The following is a 26,456-nucleotide window of genomic DNA, read 5'->3' on the forward strand; positions in this document are numbered from 1 at the left end:
ATGTCCTGAATGACTCCCTTTTTCCTTAATCCTCTTGTGTAGATACTTGCTTGAATTAGGGCATGCCACTGGTAGGATGTGAAGAGTATCTCCCCAAGCTTTGTTCAGGAGCTCTGTGATAGGCAAGAAGCAGAAGAAGGCAATACAAGGGAAGAAATGAAGGAGCTTGCTCGTCCTTCTCATAATATCTTTCTGCCTAGCCTTTGGAGCATTGTTGGCATTTTCCCTCCATGTAACACAGAACCCAGATTGTGTACTGGTCAGTGTCCCTTTTTAAGTTAATTTACTATGTTACAAGGGTTGTGTAGTTTAATTGTTGTTGTTTAGTCGTTAAGTCATGTCCGACTCTTCGTGACCCCATGGACCAGAGCACGCCAGGCCCTCCTGTTTTCCACTGCCTGCCGGAGTTGGGTCAAATTCATGTTGGTCGCTTCAGTGACACTGTCCATCCATCTCGTCCTCTGTCGTCCCCTTCTCCTCTTGCCTTCACACTTTCTAACATCAGGGTCTTTTCCAGGGAGTCTTCTCTTCTCATGAGATGGCCAAAGTATTGGAGCCTCAGCTTCAGGATCTGTCCTTCCAGTGAGCACTCAGGGTTGATTTCCTTCAAAATGGAGAGGTGTGTTCTCTTTGTAATCCACGGGACTCTCAAGAGCCTCCTCCAGCACCACAATTCAAAAGCATCAATTCTTCGACGGTCAGCCTTCTTTATGGTCCAGCTCTCACTTCCATACATCACTACTGGAAAAAACATAGCTTTGACTATGTGGACCTTTGTCAGCAAGGTGATGTCTCTGCTTTTTAAGATGCTGTCAAGGTTTGTCATTGCTTTCCTCCCGAGAAGCAGGCATCTTTTAATTTAATGGCTGCTGTCACCATCTGCAGTGATCATGGAGCCCCGGAAAGTAAAATCTGTCACTGCCTCCATATCTTCCCCTTCTATTTGCCAGGAGGTGATGGGACCAGTGGCCATGATCTTAGTTTTTGACCTTCAGACCATTTTATGCACTCTACTTTTTCACCCTCATTAAGAGGTTCCTTAATTCCTCCGCACTTTCTACCATCAGAGTGGCATCATCTGCATATCTGAGGTTGTTGATATTTCTTTCGGCAATCTTAATTCCGTTTTGGGATTCCTCCAGTCAGGCCTTTCACCTCATGTATTCTGCATGTAAGTTAAATAAGCCGGGGGATAATATACAGCCTTGACGTATTCCTTTCCCAATTTTGAACCAATCAGTTTTTCCATATCCAGTTCTAACTGTTGCTTCCTGTCCCACGTATAGATTTCTCAGCAGACAGATAAGGTGGTCAGACACTTCCATTTCTTTAACAACTTGCCATAGTTTGCTGTGGTCCACACAGTCAAAGGCTTTTGCATAGTCAATGAAGTAGATTTTTTTCTGGAACTTTCTGGCTTTCTCCATAATCCAGCGTATGTTAGCAATTTGGTCTCTAGTTCCTCTGCCCCTTCGAAATCCAGCTTGTACTTCTTGGAATTCTCGGTCCACATACTGCTGAAGCCTGCCTTGGAGGATTTTGAGCATAACCTTGCTAGCGTGTGAAATGAGCGCAGTTGTAAAGTAGTTGGAGCATTCTTTGGCACTGCCCTTCTTTGGGATTGGGATGTAGACTGATCTTTTCCAGTCCTCTGGCCACTGTTGAGTTTTCCAAACTTGTTGGCATATTGAATGTAGCACCTTAACAGCATCATCCTTTAAGATTTTAAATAGTTCAACTGGAATGCCATCACCTCCACTGGCCTTGTTGTTAGCCATGCTTTCTAAGGCCTACTTGACTTCACTCTCCAGGATGTCTGGCTCAAGGTCAGCAACCACACTATCTGTGTTGTCAGGGATATCTAAATCTTTCTGGTATAATTCCTCTGTGTATTCTTGCCACCTCTTCTTGATGTCTTCTGCTTCTGTGAGGTCCCTCCCATTTTTGTCCTTTATTATGTCAATCTTTGCACAAAATGTTCCTTTAATACCTCCAATTTTTTTGAACAGATCTCTGGTTTTCCCCTTTCTATTTTTTCCCCCTATTCCTTTGCACTGTTCATTGTCTGCATTCAATTTTCTGTAACTTTCCCAATCTCCCTTGCATTTTGTTTCCCTTGTCTTCTCTGCTATTTGTAAGGCCTCGTTAGACAGCTACGTTGCTTTCTTGCATTTCCTTTTCTTTGGGATGGTTTTTATTGCTGCCTCCTGTACAATGTTACAAGCCTCCACCCATAGTTCTTCAGGCACTCTGTCCACCAAATCGAGTTCCTTAAATCTGTTCTTCACTTCCACTGTGTATTCATAAGGATTTGCTTTAGATTATACCTGACTAGCCTAGTGGTTTTTTCTACTTTCTTCAGTTTAAGCTTGAATTTTGCTATAAGAAGCTGATGATCAGAGCCACAATCAACTCCAGGTCTTGTTTTTGCTGACTGTATTGAGCTTCTCCATCTTTGGCTGCAGAGAATATAATCAATCTGATTTCGGTATTGCCCATCTGGTGATTTCCATTTGTAGAGTCGCCTCTTGTGTTGTTGGAAAAGAGTGTTTGTGATGGCCAGCTTGTTCTCTTGACAAAACTCTATTAGCCTTTGCCCTGCTTCGTTTTGAACTCCAAGGCCAAACTTACCTGTTGTTCCTTTTATCTCTTGACTCCCTACTTTAGCCTTCCAGTCCCCTATAATGAGAAGAACATCTTTCTTTGATGTCAGTTCTAGAAGGTGTTGTAAGTCTTCATAGAATTGGTCGATTTCAGTTTCTTCATCATTGGTGGCTGGTGCATAAACTTGGATTACTGTGATGTTGAAAGGTTGGATTCGTATTGAAATCATTCTATCATTTTTGACATTGTATCCCTGTACAGCTTTTCCCACTGTTTTGTTGACTGTGAGGGCTACTCCATTTCTTCTACAGGATTCTTGCCCACAATAGTAGATATGATAATTATCTGAATTGAATTTGCCCATTCCTGCCCATTTTAGTTCACTGATGCCCAGGATGTCAATGTTTATTCTTGCCATCGCCTGTTTGACCACATCCAGCTTACCAAAGTTCATAGATCTTACATTCCAGGTTCCTATGCAGTTTTTTTTTCAGCATCAGACTTTCCTTTCAATTCCAGGTGCGTCCGCAGCTCAGCATCCTTTTGGCTTTGGCCCAACCACTTCATTAGCTCTGGAGCTACTTGTACTTGTCCTCTGCTCTTCCTCAGTAGCATGGTGGACGCCTTCCGACATGAGGGGCCCATTTTCCAGTATCATATCTTTTAGCCTTTTGTGTAGATTAATAAGGTAGTACAAATACTCTGACTCATGCAGTTTGTTATTGTCTTAAGGCATCACAATAATTTCCAGGTTTTTGGAGCTCTTCGGGTGACTGTCCTCCCCCCTCCCATTGGGCAGTGTTTCCACTGCCAAGTTGATGTTGGGCATTGCCTTTGCCAGCATCTGGTGGCAGATTCCACAACTTTCTCTCATAGCAAGAAGTGTCTTCCACTAATTTCTCTGAAAACACTACAGTCTGTCACCCACTGAGTTAGCTGAACATTCAGACCTTTGCTTCAAAGGAATGGGACACACTTTAGTGGTGTCACCAAATAGAGTCTACTGACTTGCTTGCTTTACTCCAGAGTATCATTGAGAGCCATTCTACAAGACAATGTGTGCCGTATCAAAGTGATGGGCACATTGTTAAATAGGGAAGAAGGGGAGAATGCTGCTTATGTCCTAAGCTGATGCATTTTGTATATATTTTTCTCTTTAGTAGCGTTCAACTTTGTGCTCCATGACGGTCGGAAAGGCCCCATTTGGAATGTGATCATGTGGACTTTACTCTTCCTTGGCCATGGCATCATTCTGTGTCTTTATAGCCAGGAGTGGTATGCCCATCAGTATTGTCCTTTGAAAAATGTAAGTAACCCCACTGTAATGATAAATAAGGAGAACTGGGCTGAACTGCTATTTAGGGCCATGAATATGAAGCCCAACATTTAAATATAAAATTGAAATTATATAAAATTCACATTTTAAAGATTTGCGTTCTGATTTTGGCTTTTTGTCATATTTGAATTTGAAATCCTTAATAAGAATAGGGGAAAAAATTGCATTGGTGGAGAGATTTGCCTCTCATGGAGACCTCTATGGTGCAGAGACCTGTTGAAGCCTTACAACAGGTGGAGCCAGATAGAACTGCTACCTCAATGTACACACAGGTTAGCAGTAGTTGTGTTTGACATGGAGGAGTCACTGAGTTGAGGGTTAGAGATCATGGTGAGGCTCCCTCGAAGAGAAGACAGCCTCAGAGTTTCCATGGGAAACAGAGTTTCCTCTAGTTCTGATGTCAGCCTGTGGAGACTCCTACTAGCCTGGAGAAGACATGTGTCCTTGGCCTGCCCATAAATTCTTTGTCTTCACCACTGGCAATTTGTTCATTTTGCTACCAGGTGAGAAGAATTTTATTCATGCAGTGATTTGAGACAGGGTAGTTTAGAAGAAAATAATAGGGAAGACAGTGCATCCAGTGTTTGTTGTCTATCACTGTTGTTCTTTTTGTGTTTTGTAGCCCACATTCCTGGATTATGTGAAACCACGCTCCTGGAGTTGCCAAATGAAGATCTGAAATCTCTTAGCATCTCTCCTGTGGTCAAGGCCAGAATATGTTTTTTAAAAACAGACTTTTGACAGTCCCCCATAGTTGCATTTTATCACTCAAGGCAGCTAAGATTGCTGAAAGCTTAGGTGGTTCTCATTCTGTAAGGAGCCCCAACCCATGTCATTTCCATGCTGGTCATGAAACCCACTGAAAGGCTGGTGAATGCATTTCCAGGGAAGATTTTTGCTTATTGCAAATACTGATCTGTGTATTAATATTTTCTTCTTTTACTGTTCTCGAAAAGGCAGTATTGTGTGATTTCAAATAGCCTTGCCTATCTGAATATAACATTCCTCTACAATCATTCTGTGAAATGGGAGAGACACACAGTATTTGTATGTATTATTTTGCTTGATGCTTCATTGTGATTATACAGTGGAGCCAAAAGTTGAACTATCTGTCCTTCTTGAAGCACACCCAGAGGACTCTTCAAGGAAGAGACTGGGATTTCTATTATTTGGACCATGCTATAGAAAATATAAGGGATAACTCAATACTTCTGCAGTTTCTTACATTTCCTAAACTCTAGCACATGTGAGGGTTTTGATTACTATTTCTTGCTGGACAGCCAAGTTCACTTGGGGCCTGTAAGTGATTTTGTGAGTGTTGGATGGAGCAACAGCAAGAGGATGTACATCCTCTTTTGTGGAAGTAACCATGATGTATGCATGTGATTTTGAATTATCCGTCCTTAACTTTATTTCGACCACAACAGATGTTTGTGGAATGTTTTAATTGTCTTAAGATAAAGGGTGGAAGGTGTGCCTAACTTTTGCATTGATGTTCTGAAGCTTTATTCTCTTCTTTTTCTTTCAAATAAAAGAATCTTAACTTGAAAGGCTTTTAGGAACTTCATTTGGATACTTAAGTCTCTTGATGTTGGCAGTAACGACTACAATAATCACCTGTCTTATAGCTTCTGATAGAGCAAACTAGAGAGCATTACATTGGCTGAAATGCAGTTGAAATTATATAAAATTCAGGGTAGTAAGCTGCAACTAGACATGCCCGTTGAATCAGTGGGGCTTTGTGAGTTAGCTCTTTCGTACATTCCATTGTTTCAACGGGCCTAGTCTAGCTGTGACTTATTAAATTTAGCAACAGGATTTCAGCCATTAAGTACTATAATAAAATGTAAATTTAAACAGCAGATGCATTGAATGATGAACAACTTTCATACTGTGTGGTAGGGATAACTGGCAGTTTTGTGGGCTGCATTATGATCAAGATAGCATTCTGGGATTCTGAAAGCTTTATTTTTGGGATCATTTCTCTAATAAAAGTGGGTACTCTAATCACTAGAGGCTTCAGCATTCCCATTTAATGAAAAAAATGTGTAAAGGATTTTCTTGTAATCTCCTCTTCTAGCTGAAAGCCAAACTTAATGTTGGTCATAAAACTGTGAGTTTTGGGTGTCTCCCACCCCGCGCCCGGTTCTGCCACTATGGTCCTTATCAGAAGACACTGCACAACTATTTGCATCAGGAGGGATGCTTCCATTGGTTCATAATATGCCTGCCCATTCCCTGATAATGGTTCTTTTGGGCTATTAGTCACATGATACGTTTTATTTGTGAGCCAGTTCCAACCCATAGCCATAGCACCTTCTCCTTCAAGAGGCATACAGTTTATTCTAAAAGTCTGTTCCCTGCTCTGGAGGCCATTCTGACCAAATGTATTTCCTAAAAGTTGGATGTCTGAAGTAAAGTGTAAGCTTTCAGTTTAAAAAATGTATGTATTACAAACTGGACCCTGAAAACTTTCTGCATTTAACAGAAGTTGTTTTCAAACTGAACCCTCCCAAAGATTAATGCTAGATTTATTTGAAAAAAACCCAAACACTAGAGTTTTACACATCTATTGGTGTTTTACAGTATATGGCAAATCAAGGAACAGTTAAGAACAAAGTACACCAAATTTAAGTTGTTCTAAAATAAATCTTTTTTCACTAATGAACAGTATTCCAATTTTTCTACTGTCAAGTTGGATCCAAACATATTTCCAGAATTTTTTTATGCTAGACATCAGCAGCTGGAGACCTTGGGGCCTCATCTACCTCTCTGGGGCATATAGAAGAGAGAAAAGGTGAGGAGGAGTGCTGGCCATGGCAAACAGTAGAATATGCAGACAGTCCACTTGACAGAATAAAGGATGGTGGAAGCACAGGCCACAATCTTTAACTGGAGTATTGTTAGACTCCCGAGCTTACGTATTTCTGTCGGCATGTGTCTGTGTTTTTTATATTTGAGAATTGTAGTTTCAGCTCCCAGACAAACTGGCAGCCTCAAATATGCCCTCAATATTTGACTGGGGGATAGGTTCATCTCAGTTTCATCTTACTGCCTTCCTGTCATTTGTAAATGTCTTGAACTGAGAAAATCCTATATGGCTGGGCTGCCCAAACGGTTAAGAATTTAAAACATTGCACTGTCACTACACTGTTAAACATTTTTCATGCTGCTCATAAGGTAAAGGTAAAGGTTCCCCTTGACAATTTTTGTCCAGTCGTGTTGGACTCTAGGGGGCGGTGCTCATCCCCGTTTCCAAGCCATAGAGCCAGCGTTTTGTCCGAAGACAATCTTCCGTGGTCACATGGCCAGTGCGACTTAGACACGGAACGCTGTTACCTTCCCACCGAGGTGGTCCCTATTTATCTACTTGCATGTTTTCGAATCGCTAGGTTGGCAGGAGCTGGGACAAAGCGATGGGAGCTCACTCCGTCGCGTGGATTCGATCTTACGACTGCTTGGTCTTCTGACCCTGCAGCACAGGCTTCTGCGGTTTAGCCTGCAGCGCCACCACGTCCCCTTCATGCTGCTCATAATAATATGTAAATGGTACTTTTTTCTGATTTAGTGTGTTAATGCTATCACCGACACATCCCAACCTCTTGTTTAAGATGCTAATGATGATTCTGATTATATTTTGCATTTCTGCCTTTAATTTTGACTTTAATGCCAATTAACTTGGAAATTGATAGCACAGAAGTCTGTGGATGTGAACTCTTTACAAAGGTGCTGCATAAATGTGGATGGACTGTCCACCAGACAGAATATGTGAAAAGGAAGCACAACTGAAGATTCTGGTTTGTGTTTGACAAACTGAACCCAGTTGCCTGTTTATTACCTTTCATTTTCATATTGTGTAAATTGTACATTGTGAGCAATCCATATTAATTAGACAATAATGTGTGTGATCTGGGTGAGTCTGAACTTGCAGCCACTTATTTACAGGAAGCTTTATCTAATGTGGATTTGACTTCATCAATTGATGTCACTGTTCTGAATGATGAAAGATAAAATATAAGTTGACTATCATGAAAAGTATTTGAAATATGCCCAAAGTCAAATATAATACCTATTCTGTCTCTGTTAAAAATCATCAAAATATTATCAATTTTTGAAGAAGGAAGAGGAGAGAATTTTTGCTATCTGAACTTTGACCAATACTTTGTGTACTCTCCAAATAAGGCATATGTTTGCACTAAAATCCAACTTGTCACTTGCTGAAGTGTCAGGATTTCCTACCCCACTACCCTAGCCCTTCCATTGGCGGATTTTTCAGCCCTTGTGTGAAGGTGAATTTGTTTCTCAGACATCCATCCAGCTTTCATTCATTCTACTTTTTTTCTGCCAATTGTTGAGGAAACTACCTGAACTTCAGCTATAGAATAAAATTTGGTAACTTTTCAAATAAATTGTCTTTTCTGGGAACTGTTTGTACTTTAGAGGTTGTGATTGGGTTCTTTTGAAAGAGTGGGCGGGCCAGGGGTTCCAGCGGGAAGAACTGACGGAGATGAAGCAACAGGTGCCAAAGCTTCCTTTGGTAGGAGCTGTTTAAATCCCCACATGGCCCCAAAACTGGATTCTGGACATTGCCTCTGCAGATGGATGCTGTTGGTGCTTAGAATTGCTAAGTACTTAGGCTAGGCCACTAGCAGTTAATGGTAAAGATACTCTAGCTTTTAGTAATGTCAGCTAAGGTCTGAACTTCAGTTCCACTTTTGCTTTTGCATAAAGTATTTTTGTTGTTGAATCAAAGTGCTGAGAAGCTTTAAGGTGTGACTGATCTTATTTATTTATTTATTTATTTATTTATTTATTTTGCTTCAGTTGATCATTGCAATTAAATATCTACTCAGCTACTGCCCCTGGGCATATACATGTATGTTCTGTTTTTCCATTAAACTTCTCCTAAGAAGTAGAGCCCTGCTGAAGCAAACTTCTGTCAAAATACATTCTGACTAGAGATGGGGGTATTCGTATACAAATGGCCCCCCACAGGTTGAAATAATGAGGTCCAGCTCCCTGGGGCCGGACGACGCAAGCTTCCTATCGCTTCGTTGTCTGCAATGGATTAGCCATTCTGCAACCTGGCAGAGAGGCTTGTCATCCCGCCTCCTGCCAGTGGCTAATCCATTGTGTCAGCGGCGAGAAAGAGTGGACAGTCCGCCCCCATGGGGCAGGACCCTCATTATTTCCACCTGTGGGGGGGATATTCGTATACAAATAACCTGATCTCTAATTCTGACATTCAATTAGATAAAAAGGCAACAGTGCATGTCAACATCAGAATAAATACTGGTTGTTCATTCAGATTTTTCAGTGACTGTAATGCATGAAGACAGCAAGTGGATTATATGTGGTCCATTTCCCCTGCAGCCTACAATCTGCTGAATGTTGGGGAACAGATTTTTAATGAAAACTGCTCTTCAGCAGAATCTCAGAAGTGTGGGCTCAAACAAAGTCTCTGTATCTCAACATTTTAATCAAGTTTGTTAGGACAGGAGGTAAAGTCTCTCTTTGCAAGCCATCCTATCAGAATTCATCAGGGTCAATCTCAGGTTGGAGGCTTGACTGCAGTACTGTAATGTTACCACTGCACCATGGGGCAGATGGCTGTTGAGATTGTTGGAAACAAATTAATGCCTTCCCCCAGTATCGAAAGCTTTTAACACAATACTGTAATTGTTTTCCCATGCTTTCCCATGGCCCCGAATTCATCTACTATCCACTTCTGTTGGCCTCCAAAAGTATTGTTGGAACTAATACACACCCACACACCAGTTGTTGCCTATCACGGTGATATTAAGGAAGAATGCCACATTCCCGAAGGGTGGTGGTGGACTTCAATTTAGAAAAAAAGCAATGGTTTAAGCTGTACGTACCTCAAAAGTAAGCAAATTCAAATCCACACAGATACACCCAAACCATGAATGAATTGTAACCTTCCAATATCTGAATTTTTACCTAAGCAAATACAGCAACGTACGCCAACATGCTACTCCTCTTCTTATGCAGAATATCATTGCTTTGTAAAAGAGCTGAAGTAAAGCATTCTTTGATATTGTAAACACAGTCATGACCAAAATATTGGCACCCTTGCAATTCTGGCAGAAAATGCAACCCTTCTCTCAGAAAATTGTTGTAGTTGCAAATGTTTTGGTACTCACATGTTTGTTTCTTTGGTTTGCCTTGGAACAACACAAAAAGTAGAAGAAAAGTCAAATCTGATACAATCCCACATAGAAACCCAAAAATGCACTGGCCAAAATTATTGGCATCCTTAATATTTAGTAGCACCACTGTTATGTACATTAAAGAAGCACACAACTTGAAAGAACACAGCGAGTGTTGATTTCATGTTTGCAAGCATGGAGAGAGCACGACCTCACAGGGTGTTGTCTCTAAAAGTTTTCCAAGTAAACACATCTTATATACCCGATGCAATTTTTACTTTCTATCCCTCTAGCCAATGGGCCAAAGGCGAAGAGTTTACATTCAATCTGTCACATCGCAACAGTTCATATTTTCCCCTTATATGATAGTGTATACCTAATCTATTTTCCTCACCATGCTGGTGGAGTTACTACACCTCACTGTTATCTTTTGCTCAATTGTGCTCATGTGTCTTGAAAAACCAAGAAAGCTGCCTACGCCCTGTTCTCTATCACACCTTTGGAAAAAATAAATCAATCACTTCCTGTAACCATGAATGAGTTTCTTACACCTCTCTACCCTCTACCAGTAGTTTTTCTTTTTGAGAATTCCGGAATGTGGAAGCACACAGACATTGTGTTAGGAGGGGGGGAAGAGCCACTGAAAAAATACAGCAAACCATCAGCAGTAAAATTATATTTCAGATTCAATGCAGAGAGGACATCCAACTTCTTTATGCCAAATCTGTCTGGATCTGTAATAAAACACCTGTACATACTGGCAAAATAGAGAGACAGATTTGCCATTTAAGAGACAGAATTAGGGTACTGTTGAAAGTTTCCCATGGAAATATATTCCAGGATCAGCTGCATGCCGCCCAAAACTGGAGCTTTGTTTGTTTTTGGAAAACACAATTTTCACACTAATTGCCTCTGTACTTTCATTTGAGCAACAGGCACATATAATTACAGATTAGAAAGTGAGAGAGAGTGGACAATAGCACATCTTGTAATGGAGACCATTGTTCAGCTGCACTGCATTCTGAGATTTGAGAGCCTACATTTGAGACCAAGGCTGGGTCTGGGAAATTATGGTTGCGATGAAGGCAGAACTGCTTCAGGGCCAGCTGAATGGAAACAGGCGCAAGGGCAATCTAAGTAAATGGGCTCAGAATGCAATTAAATCTGGAAAACCAGCGCTGTTTTGTTTGTTTTGTGTTTGAACATGTGGCAAAAGTCACCCTACCACTGCAGTCATGTCTGCTACAGCGTGCATCCTGCATGGCTTTTTTCCAACATAAAATGTGGAATTGCACTGGAATTGAAGCTTTAGAAAGGTTTATCAGCAGCCCACAAAGACGTTCTCCAAGTGCCTGTTCCACCCACAAGCCTCTCTCTAGCCCTTCCTCTTGGCTTGTGTCTTTCTTGGTATGCTTACATTATGCAGACATAACACACACAGGTAAGCTTTAAAGCTATCTATTTCTTCCTTGAGTATACAATTTATAACCCTGCCTAGAAACGCTGATAAGCATAGCAATTCTCAAAGACTATGGCTAGTGTCCTGGGATGTAGCAATCCTATACTGCAGTGGTCCCCAACCTTGCGCATCCAGATGTTCTTGGACTAAAACTCCCAGAAGCTTTCACCATAAACTCTTCTGGCCAGGATTTCTGGGATTTGAAGTCCAAGAACATCTGGAGGCCCAAGGTTGGGGACCACTGCTATACTGTATGAGGCGAGGTATGTTTTCAATGGCTGATGATGACACTAACAAAATACCTCTCAGGTTTGATGAAAGATCATGCATTTTTCTTAAATCCACTGTTGGCCACCCTCGGATCCTACATTTAATCACAAACACCTACATGCTCTATTTGCACTTTATCCATGCAACCCAAATGTGAAAGATTGCGCGTCACTGGTGTTTGATGGTAGAGAGACTGACGTTCCATCACAACTGCTACCAAGTCTCCAGTAAATCGCCCTGAAAAATCCTTTCTCCTTCGAATACCCTTTAAAATCCTAGACCTTTCGGATTTCAACTTCAATCCGAGCAATACAGCCCGTCACTCTGTACTTGAAAATATTGTTGGAAACCTCGGGATTCTTTAGACTACAACTCCCATCATACCTCTCCCTCCCTTCACGCCATACTTGGCATCCCTGCACGCTAAGTGCTTCTGCTGGGACCTCCTCTCGGAGCCTCTGAATAAGCGCCTTGACAGGCAAAGCTCACGGGCTGAAGCAGGAGCCAGCGGCCAGCGAGAACGAGGCCGGAGGCGGGCGGGCCGGCGGGCGCTCCAGAAGGCGGGGCGAGGAGCTCCTCCCGGGGGGGGGGCGGGGGGGCCGGAGAAAGGCTGCCACCGCCCAAGGCCGCGGAGGACAAATAGGAAGAAGAGGCGTCCTCGGTTGCCGGAGCAACGGCTGCGGGCGGGAGACCGCGAGCGGCCGGGAAGAGGGAATTCGCCTCGCCTCTCCCCTCGCCTCAGACGTCGCAGGGACGCGGGTGCGGCTGTGGCAAGGGTTTCCCCGGAAGGGTCCTTTTTGAATACGTAATACTGTCACGCTTGTTATCCTTCCAGTGAAGTTTCTATTCTTCATGGAGGAGTAGTTTTCGAAAATTATTGCTCGAGGGTTGGTTAATACAGTATGTTCTTATGGGGATGTCGGGGCTTACTAGAAGAGGAGATGCCCCACCCCCGGTTCCTGGCAGTTCGCCAGTATTGCCCCCCCCCCTTTTAAAAAAAGTATATTCCTACTTAACGTTGGCATGAGAGTATGGAAGCTTTCGAGTTAACAGTGGAAAGATAGCAGCTTATGCTGCTCTGCATGTTGCTGGGCCTCCGCTCTTATCACCTAGGAGGAGAAAAGAGTTGAGATCAAAACCAACTGAAGGTTACCAAGCCCTGTTAATTAAGAATAACAGAAGAATAGCAGTGGTTCCCATTGTGGTGTAGTGGACAGAGTGATGGACCAGGATTGTACAGGGTTCAGATCGCCACTTGGCCATGGAAACTCACTGGGAGTAAATATCTCACAACGGCTAGACTTCTCTTGCAGATTTGAACCCCATATAGGCAGCTCAGTTCTCCAAGACTAGACAATTGTCTATAAAGTTTCAGGCCAAGTACTAATGCATCACATGGTCCCGCAAACAAGTGCACAAAAAATTAGTAGTCTACATGTTAATGAGCTTGCATGTCCATATATATGTTACTCACTTTTTGTCTCCTAAAGGAAATAATAAAGTCCAGCACCAAAGCTTTCTTTTCTTACAGAGCAGTGGTGGAAAATGTAAGTGGGTAGACTGTAGTCCCTAACAAGCTTAGCCCATGGTGCAGAATTATGGGAGCTATAATCAGGCAGGCTTTTAACAGTTGTAACTGAATCCGTGAACCCCATTTTAGCAGATAATTGTAATCTTTTCATGTTTTAATCTTTTAATTTTACTTTAGTCCATATATTGTGTAATTTGTCTTTTAATATTTAACTTATTGTGTTTTTAATTGTGTGAATGTTAATGTTTTGAGCCGCTTTGGGTCCCTTGTTGGGAGAAATGCGACATATAACTAAAACTAATAATAATAATCTACCATCATCTAGAGGACCACATATTCCTGTCATAGCCTTTGATATTTGATAAGTAGAGTCATTCTTTACAAGCATTCACCCAAATTATTAATGGAGAAATGCATGTAGGATGAAGCAGACTGCATATAACTTCTTTTACTGTGCTAGCATACCTTTCTAGATACTATAGTTTAGGTTTGGTTCATGCCACTGATTACAGTTATACAATCGCTTTGTGTGGCTTACTGTATATCTCTTCTAGACAGTTTGATTCTGAAACATTTATACATCAATGAGCAAACCAACCGAAATCAACATTTCAGCATGTTTCACAAGGACCAAGTTCCAGTGCTGCCATCTACTTCTAAACAAGATAACAACTCCAAAGATACCTGTTCCATCGTGCCTGTCAACAAGGAAGATAAAGGTAAGTCTCAGAAGGGATTGTTGTATGCTGTAGAGTTGGACATAGGAACAGGGTGGCTCATTTTAAGAGTTTTGCTGACTGAATCTGTAGTGTTTTAGGTTCCTAATAGCACTGCTATATGTCTATAGGACTGATTGTGTTGTGGGTCTGTTCGAACACATTTATTTATTGAAAACATTTGGTTATCCCTTTTCAGCCCGTGGAGTACTACAAAGTAGTTTAGAAAAGCTAATTCTTTAATAGATTATATATTTTAAAAACAACTCAACAGTCAGAACCTGCTAAAAATAATTTTTAAACATGACAAATGTAATTGGGTAGTTTCAGCTCCGATTGTGTGTGTGTGTGTGTGTGTCTGTCTGTCTTTTTGTGTGTGTGTATGTGTGTGTATGTGTGTGTGTGTGTGAGAGAGAGAAGGAGCGAGAGGCTGCAGAGAAATCTCGGTTTCAATTTTTTTTCTGTCATTCTTTGGTAGCATTGTGCCAGATTGCAAGAAATAAAATATTAATAATAATTTAAAGTAATGCCACAGTGGTAGTGGCTAATGGTTATGAGAGGCAGCTAGTGTGAGGGCAAGCACAGGACAAAGCCTCCAATACAATGATTTTAAAAGCCTGTGCAGCCCACTTGACCAATATACATCACAATTTAAAAATGGATTTAAAGTTTTCCCAAAAGGAAAACACACTGACCCAAAAACCATATGACTACCATATGACTTTTAACCAAATTCAAAAATCTCGAGCTTTCACCAAGTTTATTTTAGTAGTATAACCATGCCCTTAAAGCCTCAGCATGAATGCATATGTGAGAAAGTCAATCATCAACATCTGGGAGTTTGGGAGGCCTATGTTAAAATATTTACTTTTGTATCCTTTTTCTTTTTTTTCTAGAACTTCCTGAATTAAAAGGCAAGCCATCTATGGCAGATTGTCTGAAGCCTCTTCCCACATCCTTACAGTGTGATTTCATCCCAGAAGAGATCTTTGTTGCTTTGACCTCTGCTGCTAACCCAGTCCCGTGCCCAGCTTTTTTAAAACCTCCGAAGAAAACCAAAAGTGCAAAAGACTTTCAGGTGTGTCACTTCACTTCTTCAGAACGATTGTTTACTTTATTGGTAAGAAAGCTATTGCAAAATCCACTGGTTAGATGTTTGAATATAATTGCAAATTATGCCAGTAGCACCAAGATTTCAGTGAACAATAACAGTTTGCAACAGGTAACAGTGGCTGGACCATGATGCTTTGTTATGATTAGAAATTTACTGGAAGATTTTAAAAAGTGAAAAATGACAGTGGAAAGGACAGGATATATCTTAGCATGGTGGAGGCATATATTAAAGTAATCTTGGTCTGGTCAACAGGTTAGTTGCTAGACAGGAGGCTGTCTCAAAATGCTGCTTGCAGCCTTCTATATCCTGGTAGAAAAGTTCTTGTAATAAGTAAGGGCCTGATTTTAGACTAGGGTGAGAATCATAAAATGATAGAATAAGGAAGTTGGAAGGGGCCTATGAGGCCATCAAGTCCAATCCCCTGCTCAGTGCAGGAATACAAAGCAAAAGATATCTGCCAGGTTGTCTAAATTTCTCTTGAAAGCCTCCTGTGTTGAAGCACTCACCAGATCTTGAGGTAATTGGTTCCATTGCTGTACTTCCCTAACAGTTAATAAGTTTTTCCTGATACTCAACCAAAATCTGACTTGCTGTAATTTGAATCCATTATTGGGAGTCCTGCACTTTGGGATGATCGAGAACAGCTCCTGCCCATCCTCTGTATGATATCATTTCAAGGATTTGAAAAGTGTTATCATATCTAACCTCAGTCTTCTTTTCTCCAGGCTAAATATGTCCACTTCTTTCAGTCTTTCCTCATAGGGTGTAGTTTCCAGTCCCTGGATCATCCTTATTGCCCTTCTTTGAACTTCTTCCAATTTGTTGGCATCTTTCTTGAATTGTGGTGTCCATAACTGGACACTGTACTCAAGATGAGGCTTAACCAGTGCTAAATAGAGGGGAACTAGTACTTTGCAGTATTGAAGACTATACTTCTGTTAATGCATCCTAAAAAGCATTTGCCTTTTTTGTAGCCACGTTACATTGCTGGCTCATATTCAGCTGGTTATCTTCAACAACTTCAAGATCCTACCTACTCATAGTATTGCTGAGCCAGATATCCCCCACCTTTTCACTGTGCTTTCAGTTACTTTTACCTAATATAGTACTTTGCACTTATCCCTGTTGAATTTCATTCTGTGGTTTTCAGCCCAGTGTTCAAGTCTATCCAGATGGTTTTGAATTTTGTTTCTGTCTTCCAGGGTATTAACTGTTCCACTTAATTTTTGTCTTATCTGCAAATTTTATTAGCATTCACTGCATCCTCTGATCCAGGTCATTAATGCAAATGTTAAAGAGCCCTGGGCCCAGGACTGAGCCCTGGGGTACCCCATTTGTTTCTTCCTCCCAGTTGGAGAAGGAGCCATTAATTAACACCCTCTGAGTCCGATTCTGTAGCCAACTGTGTATCCACTTGACAGTTGTTCTATCTAGCCCACATTAGTTAGCTTGCTCCCCATGCATGGAGCTCACAGACCCCAGCCAGTCCACGGTTCCAAAAAGGTTGGGGACCTCTAGGCTAAAGGGAACAGTATACAGTGGTGCCTCGCTTAACGATTTTAATTGGTTCCAAAAAAATCGTCGCTATGGGAAACATGGCTAAACGAAACACGGTTTCCCATTGAAATGCATTGAAAACCGGATAATCGGTTCCAATAGGAACGAATTGCCGTCCTTAAGCGAAAATTGCCGTAGGAAACATCGCTAAGCGAAACGTGGTTCCCCAATTAAAATGCATTGAAACCTATTTAATGCATATCAATGGGGAGGGAAAAAATCAACAACAAATTAAAAAAGAGTCGGAACAAAGTCAAATTAGTTTAACAAAGGGTTTATTACGTGCACTTATGATTTCAAGCATTCTAAACATTTTTAAACATTTTTAAACATTTAAAAAAACAGCCAACATGAGGCTGTCAAAACCATCGTTAAGTGAAACAGGGGGACCCAAACTGTCATCACTATGCGAAGCATTGTCCCAAACATCGCTATGTGAAAATCGCCCATAGGGAACATCGTTAAACGGAGCGCAAGATCGCTCCGAAGAAGTCATCGCTAAGCGAATTTGTTGTTAAATGAAGCACTTGTTAAGTGAGGCACCACTGTACATGCTTTCAATAAATGTACAAAATCCTATTGCATAACCTTGTGCTGGTGTAACCTAGAATGGGTGCTGGAAACATTTAGTTTTAATTAATTAAAAGCTTCCCGTCCCCCTCCTTTTAGGTTCCAGAGCTCTGTAGGGCTCCCTTTTCCCCTGGACTGGCCTTTGGGAGCATTGAGACTGCAGGTTGGGGGAGCTTCTAATAGTAAATAGCCCTTTGTCTTATCCTGAAATGGTGTGTATCTTCTAGCTCATTGTCACAAGGGTTGGGGAACACTGTAAAACCACTCAGGTTTACAACCATGATTAGCAGTTTAAAACACATAAAATATCCTTTCTTTTTTATTTCTTTAGCATATTTCTTACATTGTGTCATTTTAATAATTATGTTTGTAATAAAATTAGTTCTTAAGGTAGCATTTACAGTTAAAACATGAATTTCTTACTCCAGGAACCCTCCAACTTCACGGAGTCTATTTTCATGCTAGGCCCAATTGCATATAATGAAACCTAACCAACTGCTTCTTTTTCTAAACAAAAGCTGTTTCGGGGGAAGTGTGTGCATCCTTCCTTCCTTGCCAGCTGCTTCTCCTCACCAAAATCACCATTCGTGAAACTGCTTTTCCATTTAAAAAACACACCTGCAGCTTTCAAGGTTTAATATATGTGTAATTAGACTCTCAGTGTGAGAAATCAGGAGTGTGTCTCTACCAAACGGTTACACCAGTTGGATGCCACTTTAACCATCATTGCACCATCCCTGGAGTTTGTAGTTTGGCAAGTTACTTGAAATCCTTCACTAGAAAGCTCTAGGTTACATTTCATAGAGGTGGACTAGAGCTTCCGGAAAATTCCAAAGCACTTACCAAAGTACAAATCCTAGGGTTTTGTACAATGCAGCCATTACAATTACAGTGGTATCAAATTGCTAGAACTGTGTAGTATAGAAACATTTATTGGCTGGTAGCCTAATGAGTTGCCATTGAGCGTAATGTTCTGCCATCATAACGTGACAGAACTTGCCTTGCCTGTGCAAGTGTTGCCACTGTGCAAGCAGAAGTTGGGTTTTCTTAATGGGAATCGCCACTTGCGCAACAGCAACATTCGCAGTCAGTGTGATTGTATTATTGCATGGTGGGACTTTCTACACAGCAGAAGGTCAGCAAGTTACTGACCTTAGTTTTGAACAGAATGTGCTCAAGAGCTGGTTGGCTTGGTCTTTGATTTGATTTTTGAGAACTGCCTTGCAAACTGCTCATTTCTGCTTTGCTGTTCAGGGTTGCCTCCGAACTGCTGATGGGGTCTGGCAACATTCTGTTCGCAGAAACAGGTTCCGGTATCTGATACAGCATCCAATCTGCCTGACCGGAGCTGGAAGGTAATAGTGTGGAAATAATAGAGGACTTGGTGGACAGTAATGGCACTTTTCACATGTTGTTTCACTGTGTGTTTAACTAGGAGCTCTGAGGCTGACAGGCACCTATAAAAGCACTGGGATTTTACTGGGCCAGAGCAAGGTTAAAAGAGAGTGGTCTGAGAAGCTGAATTTAAATGTTAGCTTAAATAGGAAAATATATGTCAAGCAACTGGCTGAGGTAATGGGCATAGAATAGGCAGATAGTGAGGAATAAGATGAATGCAAGGATGATTCATTTATTGTTTTGAAATATTTTTATTCCATTGTGCATCCAAATATCTCATGGTGGCTCACAATTCTTACTTAAAAACAAACATAAAACAACCTTTCACAGCTCAGACAAGCTGGAACTATTCAAGCATAGCCAAAGGGAAAGGAGTAAAAAAATATAATAGAAATAAAAACCCACAGTCCCATAGCCTAGAACTCAGCTATGATGGTGGGGCCACCATGAGGCCAGTTTGGCACTAAATGGGTTTCTGGGGAGAGAAATTCCAGAACTGGGATTCCATAGCCAAGAGATTCCTATACATATTTCTACGTAGTTTATTCCTTCCGAAAAGTGGACACAGGAGAGTGGCTCCTTAGCCTTCTTCAATCTCTAAACATTACAGGTTTATTTGAATGTTTGTCCTATGATCATCATTAACATCATCCTGGAACTGCAGAGCTGGAAGGAACGCTATAGATCATTGGGTCCAGCATCTACCAAGGAGGCATAGTGGGGAATCGAACTCCCAGCCTCTGGCTCTGTGGCTAGAGACCTAAACCACTGAGCTATCTGGAAGTTGGCATGACACTTTATGTCAGACAGCAAATTATATTTGGGCAACAGTGGTAATAGGACTCACAGAGGTTGAATGGCCATAGAAGGATTCCTAACAAGCATCAAGATGACAAAAGAGACTGCCAAGGTTATTGCTTCAGGCACAAGATAGAAGAGCATTTGAGTAGAGATTAGTAAGCACATTTTAGTGCTGAAGTAATATAGGACTTGTCTTTGGGTCATTCATTAATTTAGCCCTCCAGATATTGTTGGACTGCAACTCTCACAGCCCAATCCAGCATATCCAGCAGAGAAGAATGATGAGAATTGCAGCCTAGCAAGATCTAGAGCTCCAACATTTTCCACTGCTGACTTAGTGCAATATCTGATTGTAGATAAACAGGACAACAGCACCTTCCCAGCTGAATGACTGTTTTCCTTTTTCTGTTAAGAGATGCCTCTTTTCTTTATGATGTCATTGCTGAAAAGGAAGGCAAGAATCCACCCCCAACTCCTGAACCCAATAAGCCTTTGAAAGATGTTCAGCAGAAAGCCAGTGGACCTGTGAGTTGAATATGTCTCTCCATCAAGCCACTGGTAATAGTAAACATGGAGTAAGTTTCACGAATACCGTATTTTTGCTCCATAAGACGCACCTTTCCCCCCAAAAAATGTGGGGGGGGAGTCTGCATCTTATGGAGCGAAGGCAGCAATTTCGTCCCCGCTGGCCCCGTGGGGGGGAGCGGCGCAAGGGTCCGGGTGAGCTTTCCAGGACCCTTGCGACGCTCCCCCACCCCCCACAGGGCCAGCACCAGTGAAATTGCTAGCTTCCAGGTGGGGGGGGAGCGTCGCAAGGGTCCTGGAAAGCTCACTCAGACCCTTGCGACACTCCTCCCACCCCCGCATGGGGCCAGCGCCGGCGAAATCGCCAGTTTCTGGGAGTGTTTGGAGGCTTGGGAAGCCTCCAAACACTCCCAGAAGCTGGCGATTTTACCCCCCTTGGCCCCGTGGGGGGGTAGGGGGGAGCGTCGCAAGGGTCCGAGGGAGCCTTCCAGGACCCTTGCCACACTCCTCCCACCCCCGCGCGGGGCCGGGGGGGGGGGTTAAAATCGCCAGTTTCTAGGAGTCTCTTGAGGCTTGGGAAGCCTCTGAAGAGTCCCAGAAGGTGGTGATTTCGCCCCCTCTGACCCCCAGGGGGGCAGGGTGAGTCTCTGAAGGGTCCTGGAACACACCCTAGGACCCTTTTGAGGCTCACCTGCCCCACCCCCCACTGGGCCAAAGGGGGGGAAATCGCCAGCTTCTGGGACTCTTCTGAAGCTTCCCAAGCCTCAAGTCCCAGAAGGTGGTGATTTTACCCCCTCTGATGCCTGGGGGGCAGGGCGAGTCTCTAAGGGGTCCTAGGGTGTGTTCCAGGACCCTTTAGAGACTCACCCTGCCCTCCGGGGGTCAGAGGGGGCAAAATTGCCACCTTCTGGGACTCTTGAGGCTTGGGAAGCTTCAGAAGAGTCCCAGAAGCTCGCAATTTTGCCCCCTCTGACCCCTGGGGGGCAGGGTGAGTCTCTAAAGGGTCCTGGAACACACCCTAGGACCCTTTGGAAGCTCACCCTTCCCCCCTCCCCACCGGGCCAGAGGGGGCAAAATTGCCACCTTCTGGGACTCTTTTGAGGCTTGGGAATCTTCAGAAGAGTCCCAGAAGCTGGCGATTTCACCCCTTCTGACCCCCGGGGTGGCAGGGTGAGCCTCCAAAGGGTCCTAGGGTGTGTTTCATAAGATGGACCTCTCCAGAAGGCTCACCAATTTTTAGGAGAAGAAAAAAAAATAGTTTTTTCCTGTTTTCTTCTCCTAAAAATTTGGTGCGTCTTGTGGAGAGGTGCATCTTATGGAGCGAAAAATACGGTACTTTTACCATTTCTTTCAAAACACTGAAGAAAGTTGGAGTAATTATAACATTGAAAGGAGAGCTCTCTTAAGAAAAAAAAGGATGTCTGTTTATGTCAACACCAGCCTGTCTCAGTCTGCCTTCAGCAAATTAGCCTGTTTTTGTCTGGTAATTGGACAAGCCCCCCAGCTTATTTAACTTGTATGCAGAATACATCATGCGGAAGGCTGGACTGGAGGAATCCCAAACTGGAATTAAGATTGCCGGAAGAAATATCAACAACCTCCGATATGCAGATGATACCACTCTGATGGCAGAAAGTGAGGAGGAATTAAAGAACCTTGTAATGAGAGTGAAAGAGGAGAGTGCAAGAAACGGTCTGAAACTCAACATCAAAAAAACTAAGATCATGGCCACTGGTCCCATCACCTCCTGGGAAATAGAAGGGGAAGATATGGAGGCAGTGACAGATTTTACTTTCTTGGGCTCCATGATCACTGCAGATGGAGACAGCAGCCCTGAAATTAAAAGGCGCCTTCTTCTTGGGAGGAAAGCGATGACAAATCTTGACAGCATCTTGAAAAGCAGAGACATCACCTTGCCAACAAAAGTCCGAATAGTCAAAGCTATGGTTTTTCCTGTCGTGATGTATGGAAGTGAGAGCTGGACCATAAAGAAAGCAGACCGCCGAAGAATTGATGCCTTTGAATTGTGGTGCTGGAGGAGGCTCTTGAGAATCCCCTGGACTGCAAGGAGAACAAACCTATCAGTTCTAAAGGAAATCAACCCTGAATGCTCACTTGAAGGACAGATCCTGAAGCTGAGGCTCCAGTACTTTGGCCATCTCATGAGAAGAAAAGACTCCCTGGAAAAGACCCTGATGTTGGGAAAGTGTGATGGCAAGAGGAGAAGGGGACGACCGAGGATGAGATGGCTAGACAGTGTCTGCGAAGCAACCAACATGAATTTGACACAACTCCGGGAGGCAGTAGAAGACAGGAGGGCCTGGCGTGCTCTGGTCCATGGGGTCACGAAGAGTCGGACACGACTAAACGACTAAACACAATTGGACAAGCAGGAGATAATATGCATTTATTTGCATATCTGATGTCTCAAGTATACAGCACTGAAAGAAATGGATGGTTGGAGGGACAATGAGTACCCAGCTCACTTGGGGGCAAGGTGTTGTTTGCATGATGATGTTGTCAACTGCCCAGGGAGTTCTCTAGTATTGAAGTCAATCAAACCAGCAACAATAGTGTAACAAGAAGAAATATACATTTACTTCCTTTACTTTAACCTGTAATCAGAATTGACCATTAAGATATTAGGTGTTGCAATGAAGCAAATAATAATATTTTAAATCCTGAGCTAGCTTGTTCTTCTAACCAACACCAGAAGGAATCTCAGGTGGCCTGCACAAGTATCTGTTCATTTTACTTTGTTGAGAAAAGAAATCTATAACAATTTACTCACTAATATCTAAGCCACACAGAGTAGCCCTACTTAGAGATAGTGCTTGTGGCAATATGTGCGCTTAGGTCTCTTAGCCTTTCTGCACATGCCTGACTGGCTCCTTTCTGTCCCAGCATGGTATGCCTTTTACATTCCTCCACATTCACTGCCACCAGTCCATTTGGATTACATGATTTATTCTGCTTAATCACTTCCTGCAAAATTCCTGTTGCCAGCAGGAAAAAGGATGCCAAGCTTTACATGACCACAGACTGCGGACTGAGAGACTGAGAGACTGAGAGAAGGGTCTCCTGGAAGATCTTAAAAAGCAGATGGAGTTGGGAATTAGAAGTACACTGGTGGTACCAGACCACCAAATTCTGGACAGCCTCTTTCAGGATTTCATGTATATGTGAAATAGTATGGGGAATCTTGGAGCCCTGAGACACTCCACAGGCTAATGGTCAAGGTGTTGAACAGGAGTCCTCCAGCACCATTGTCATTCAGAAAATGACACCAAGCAAGGGAAAATCCCAGAAGCTGACTCCTTTTTTCATCAGTAACCACTTCTCACCCAAACACATGACTGTTTTTCAACAAGTGTGAATGGGAGTGAGCAGAAGAGAGTATCCTATAAACCATCTTGACTGTTGCCATTGGTGTTGTCAGCATTCAGGCTGCCCTTTACTATGGAAAGCCTGGCATGCTTTTTCCTGCTGGCAACACAGGCACAATATTTTGCAGCAAAATTGGGCCATTTTCTGGCTTTTTGAATTGTGGGTACAGAAGCATAATATCCCACATTCATAAACCTGAGGTTTTTTTTAAAAGAATTGAATTCCTTGTGCAGTGGTGCCTCGCTTAACGAGCGCACCGTATAACGACGAAATTGCATAGCGATCCGTTTTTTCGCATCGCTAATGCGATCGCTCAACGTTTTTCTAATAGGGCAAAATTCGCTTTGCGAAGACCGGTAAGCGTTTCGCTTACCGATCTTCGCAAAACGAAGCCCGATGATCAGCTGTTCGGCGGCCAAAATGGCCGCCGGAAGCCCGGAAATGGCCGCACGCAGCGTTTTCGCGCCCTCGTTAAGCGAGGCGAGGGCGCGAAAATGGCTGCCGGCCATTAAGAAGCATCGCTGAACGGTGAGTATTCGGCCCATTTGGAACGCATTAAACCATGTTTAATGCGTGCCAATGGAATTCCCTGCCCCGTTCAACGATGCTTCAGCATAGCGAAGGTTGATCTGGAACGGATTAACCTCGCTATGCGAGGCACCACTGTATATCCTTTATGGCAGAGGTCATCAACCCCCGGTCCGCAGCCCATTGACGGTCCGTGGCTTGAGCCCGACCGGCCCACAAAGACAGACCTCCCCCCCCTGCCCCCCTGCACGCACTGCCCTCCCCACAGTTACTTTGCGCACGTGCAAGGTGACACCTTCCACCGGGGCAGCGAGAAGATGGTAAGAGGAATGACTTGCTTCCTGGGGGAGATGGAAGAGAGGGTGGGCGCGCGGGTGGGCAGGCACTCCTGCGCATGCACGAAGCAGTGAGGGAACGCTCCCCAACCACTTTGCGTGTGTGTCGGAGAGCGTGAGGGTGAGGGCTCCCTCAGAGGCTCCGCCAGTCCACATTACAAAAAAGATTGAGGACCTTTGCTTTATGGAGGGCCTAGGTTAGGAAACTGAATGAAAAATTGACTTGTATGTTTAGAGATTTTAACTTTCCATAGGTAAGGAATGGCATTAAACAAAGGTTTGTGTGATGTGTGTTTGTACTTCAATACAAATAGAAATTTCCCCTTGGGAATGTATGGATTCAGTATGCCATTCTACCAGCTCCTGAAGTGGCATCTTTTCTGTTTTCTTTTTAGCCAGCAAGCATAGCCGACACTCTGATTCCAGAAGAATTTCACATTGTGAAGAACAGAGGAGTTCTGGGGTTGGAATATTATGACGAGTGAGTGTTGTTCCACTTCCTAAGTTAGAGCAAAGGGACAAGACCAAGAGTATCTGCATCTAGGTGCATATCATTTATACAAAATTCTGGCTACCCATTTTTGCCAAGATTAACATTCTTCACTCTTCTGCTATGCTCTAGCTTTGGAACCCCCACATCCAGGATGGAATTGGAAATGTATTTTGGTGTACAAATTGACTTTCATTGAGGGACATGCAAGTATAACGAAGTTAACATAAAATTTTAAAAAATACAAGCAAGAGATAATGAAACTGGGGTCAATTGTTTACCACAGTTTGGGTAAAAGAGAACGATAGACTGTCAGTTAGGCATCCATGATCCACCCCTTTGAAGTGTCACTTTTCTAGATGGCAACTATTTTTTGAGTCAGCAATGCCCCTCTTGCCTAGGGCATCCTTTTTGTCCCCAAACCGTTTCCAAGTTCTGCTCTGATCTAACACTTTTCCTTTTAGCTTAGCTCACCTATTCCAGCCTTACCAGCTTATTTTTTTCCTAGTATAAGTTCAACAATATTGGAGTTGAGTTGAGGAAAATATGAGGGGAATGGACCCCGAAGGAGGCCCAGAAAGAAAGAACAAGAAGCTGGGCCTTCTCGGCAGTCGTCCCCCACCTATGGAACAATCTGCCCTTGGAGATACGCCTGGCACCCTCGTTGTATGGGTTTAAATGAGCATTGAAAACTTGGCTCTTCCATCAGGCTTTCCCTGAACATTAAGTTGCTGATATCTCTGCTTCCCTTTTATCATCCTTTTTGGCATCCTTTCATCATCCTTTCTACCATCTTTATAGCCATCTGTTTTATTTTATCCTACTAGAATCTGTTGAATGTTTGTATTATTTTATTCTTATTGTGTTTTAATATTGTGTTGGTCTTGTTGTTGTTAGCTGCCCAGAGTGGCCTGGCTGCCAGATGGTGTGGGCTATCAATCTAATAAATAAACAAACTTTTTTTTACCTAAAAGTGCTTCCACAAACACTTTTAGCATAGCATTGCCATGCTTTTGTCCACTCACATTTTACAAGACAGTCTTTTGTAATAGAATTATGGTCTGTCATCTGTAACAGAATGCTTGTGTCTCTTACTAAATGTATTTTTAAAATCACAAAATAAAATTTTAAAAAATGGACTGTTGAATTTTGCAGTCAAAAGCACTTAACAAATAGTTTAATTTTTAAAATCTGTTTCAGTAAATACACAACTCTACTGGAAGATGAGGAAAAAAGGCTACGAGTTTTCCCATCCATGTGAGTAATACCAAATTAAAATGTGTTACATTTTTGTGTATAATGTAGAACAGGGCATTCTAGATGTTTCAGACTATAGCTCCCAGAGGCCCTTGACGTTGACCAGGTTGTTTGGAACTTCTGGGAGTTGAAGCTGAAAATATCTGAGGGCACGTAGTTACCCAAGTCTATTGTAGAAATGGTACAGTCTTTGTGTTCTGCTCCATTAGGAAGCCATCTGGAAGGCTGGAAGTCCTGCAGCTGATGAAGGTTATGGACACCATGCTGGAAAAGGCTGGAGCAGATATTGAAGATACTGGAGTAACAGGAATTTCACAGGTAGTAATTCTTAACCTTGATAATATCTTCTTGTCTTGCTATTAGGCATTTGTTTTTCAATTATTAGTTTTTTCTGTGGACAATTGGCCA

The 26,456-nt window shown here is 42.7% G+C and overlaps 2 protein-coding genes and 1 long non-coding RNA gene across 6 annotated transcripts in view; 2 read left to right on the top strand and 1 right to left on the bottom strand.

Moving 5' to 3' along the window:
* SOAT1 (sterol O-acyltransferase 1) overlaps nucleotides 1–5,490 on the top strand; it is a 32,555-nt gene extending 27,065 nt beyond the window's left edge. For all 4 annotated transcript variants that reach the window (XM_020789725.3, XM_020789727.3, XM_072998161.2 and 1 more), the window contains 2 exons: nucleotides 3,765–3,910; nucleotides 4,563–5,490. In XM_020789725.3, the coding sequence (XP_020645384.3) occupies nucleotides 3,765–3,910; nucleotides 4,563–4,619 (203 nt within the window). In that variant the 3' untranslated portion in view covers nucleotides 4,620–5,490. The remainder of the gene's footprint in view (nucleotides 1–3,764; nucleotides 3,911–4,562) is intronic.
* The window catches only part of LOC144588873 (uncharacterized), a 550,407-nt gene that overhangs the window by 199,240 nt on the left and 324,711 nt on the right, over nucleotides 1–26,456 (bottom strand). The window lies entirely within an intron of this gene.
* The window catches only part of AXDND1 (axonemal dynein light chain domain containing 1), a 130,868-nt gene continuing 116,858 nt past the window's right edge, over nucleotides 12,447–26,456 (top strand). Inside the window, exons 1-7 of the mRNA XM_020789787.3 lie at nucleotides 12,447–14,089; nucleotides 14,983–15,164; nucleotides 18,582–18,682; nucleotides 19,940–20,051; nucleotides 24,697–24,782; nucleotides 25,992–26,048; nucleotides 26,258–26,366. Coding sequence (XP_020645446.3) covers nucleotides 13,867–14,089; nucleotides 14,983–15,164; nucleotides 18,582–18,682; nucleotides 19,940–20,051; nucleotides 24,697–24,782; nucleotides 25,992–26,048; nucleotides 26,258–26,366 — 870 coding nt within the window. The 5' untranslated portion in view covers nucleotides 12,447–13,866. The remainder of the gene's footprint in view (nucleotides 14,090–14,982; nucleotides 15,165–18,581; nucleotides 18,683–19,939; nucleotides 20,052–24,696; nucleotides 24,783–25,991; nucleotides 26,049–26,257; nucleotides 26,367–26,456) is intronic.

Source organism: Pogona vitticeps, chromosome 4 (assembly GCF_051106095.1).
Source record: "Pogona vitticeps strain Pit_001003342236 chromosome 4, PviZW2.1, whole genome shotgun sequence".
NCBI lineage: Eukaryota > Metazoa > Chordata > Lepidosauria > Squamata > Agamidae > Pogona > Pogona vitticeps.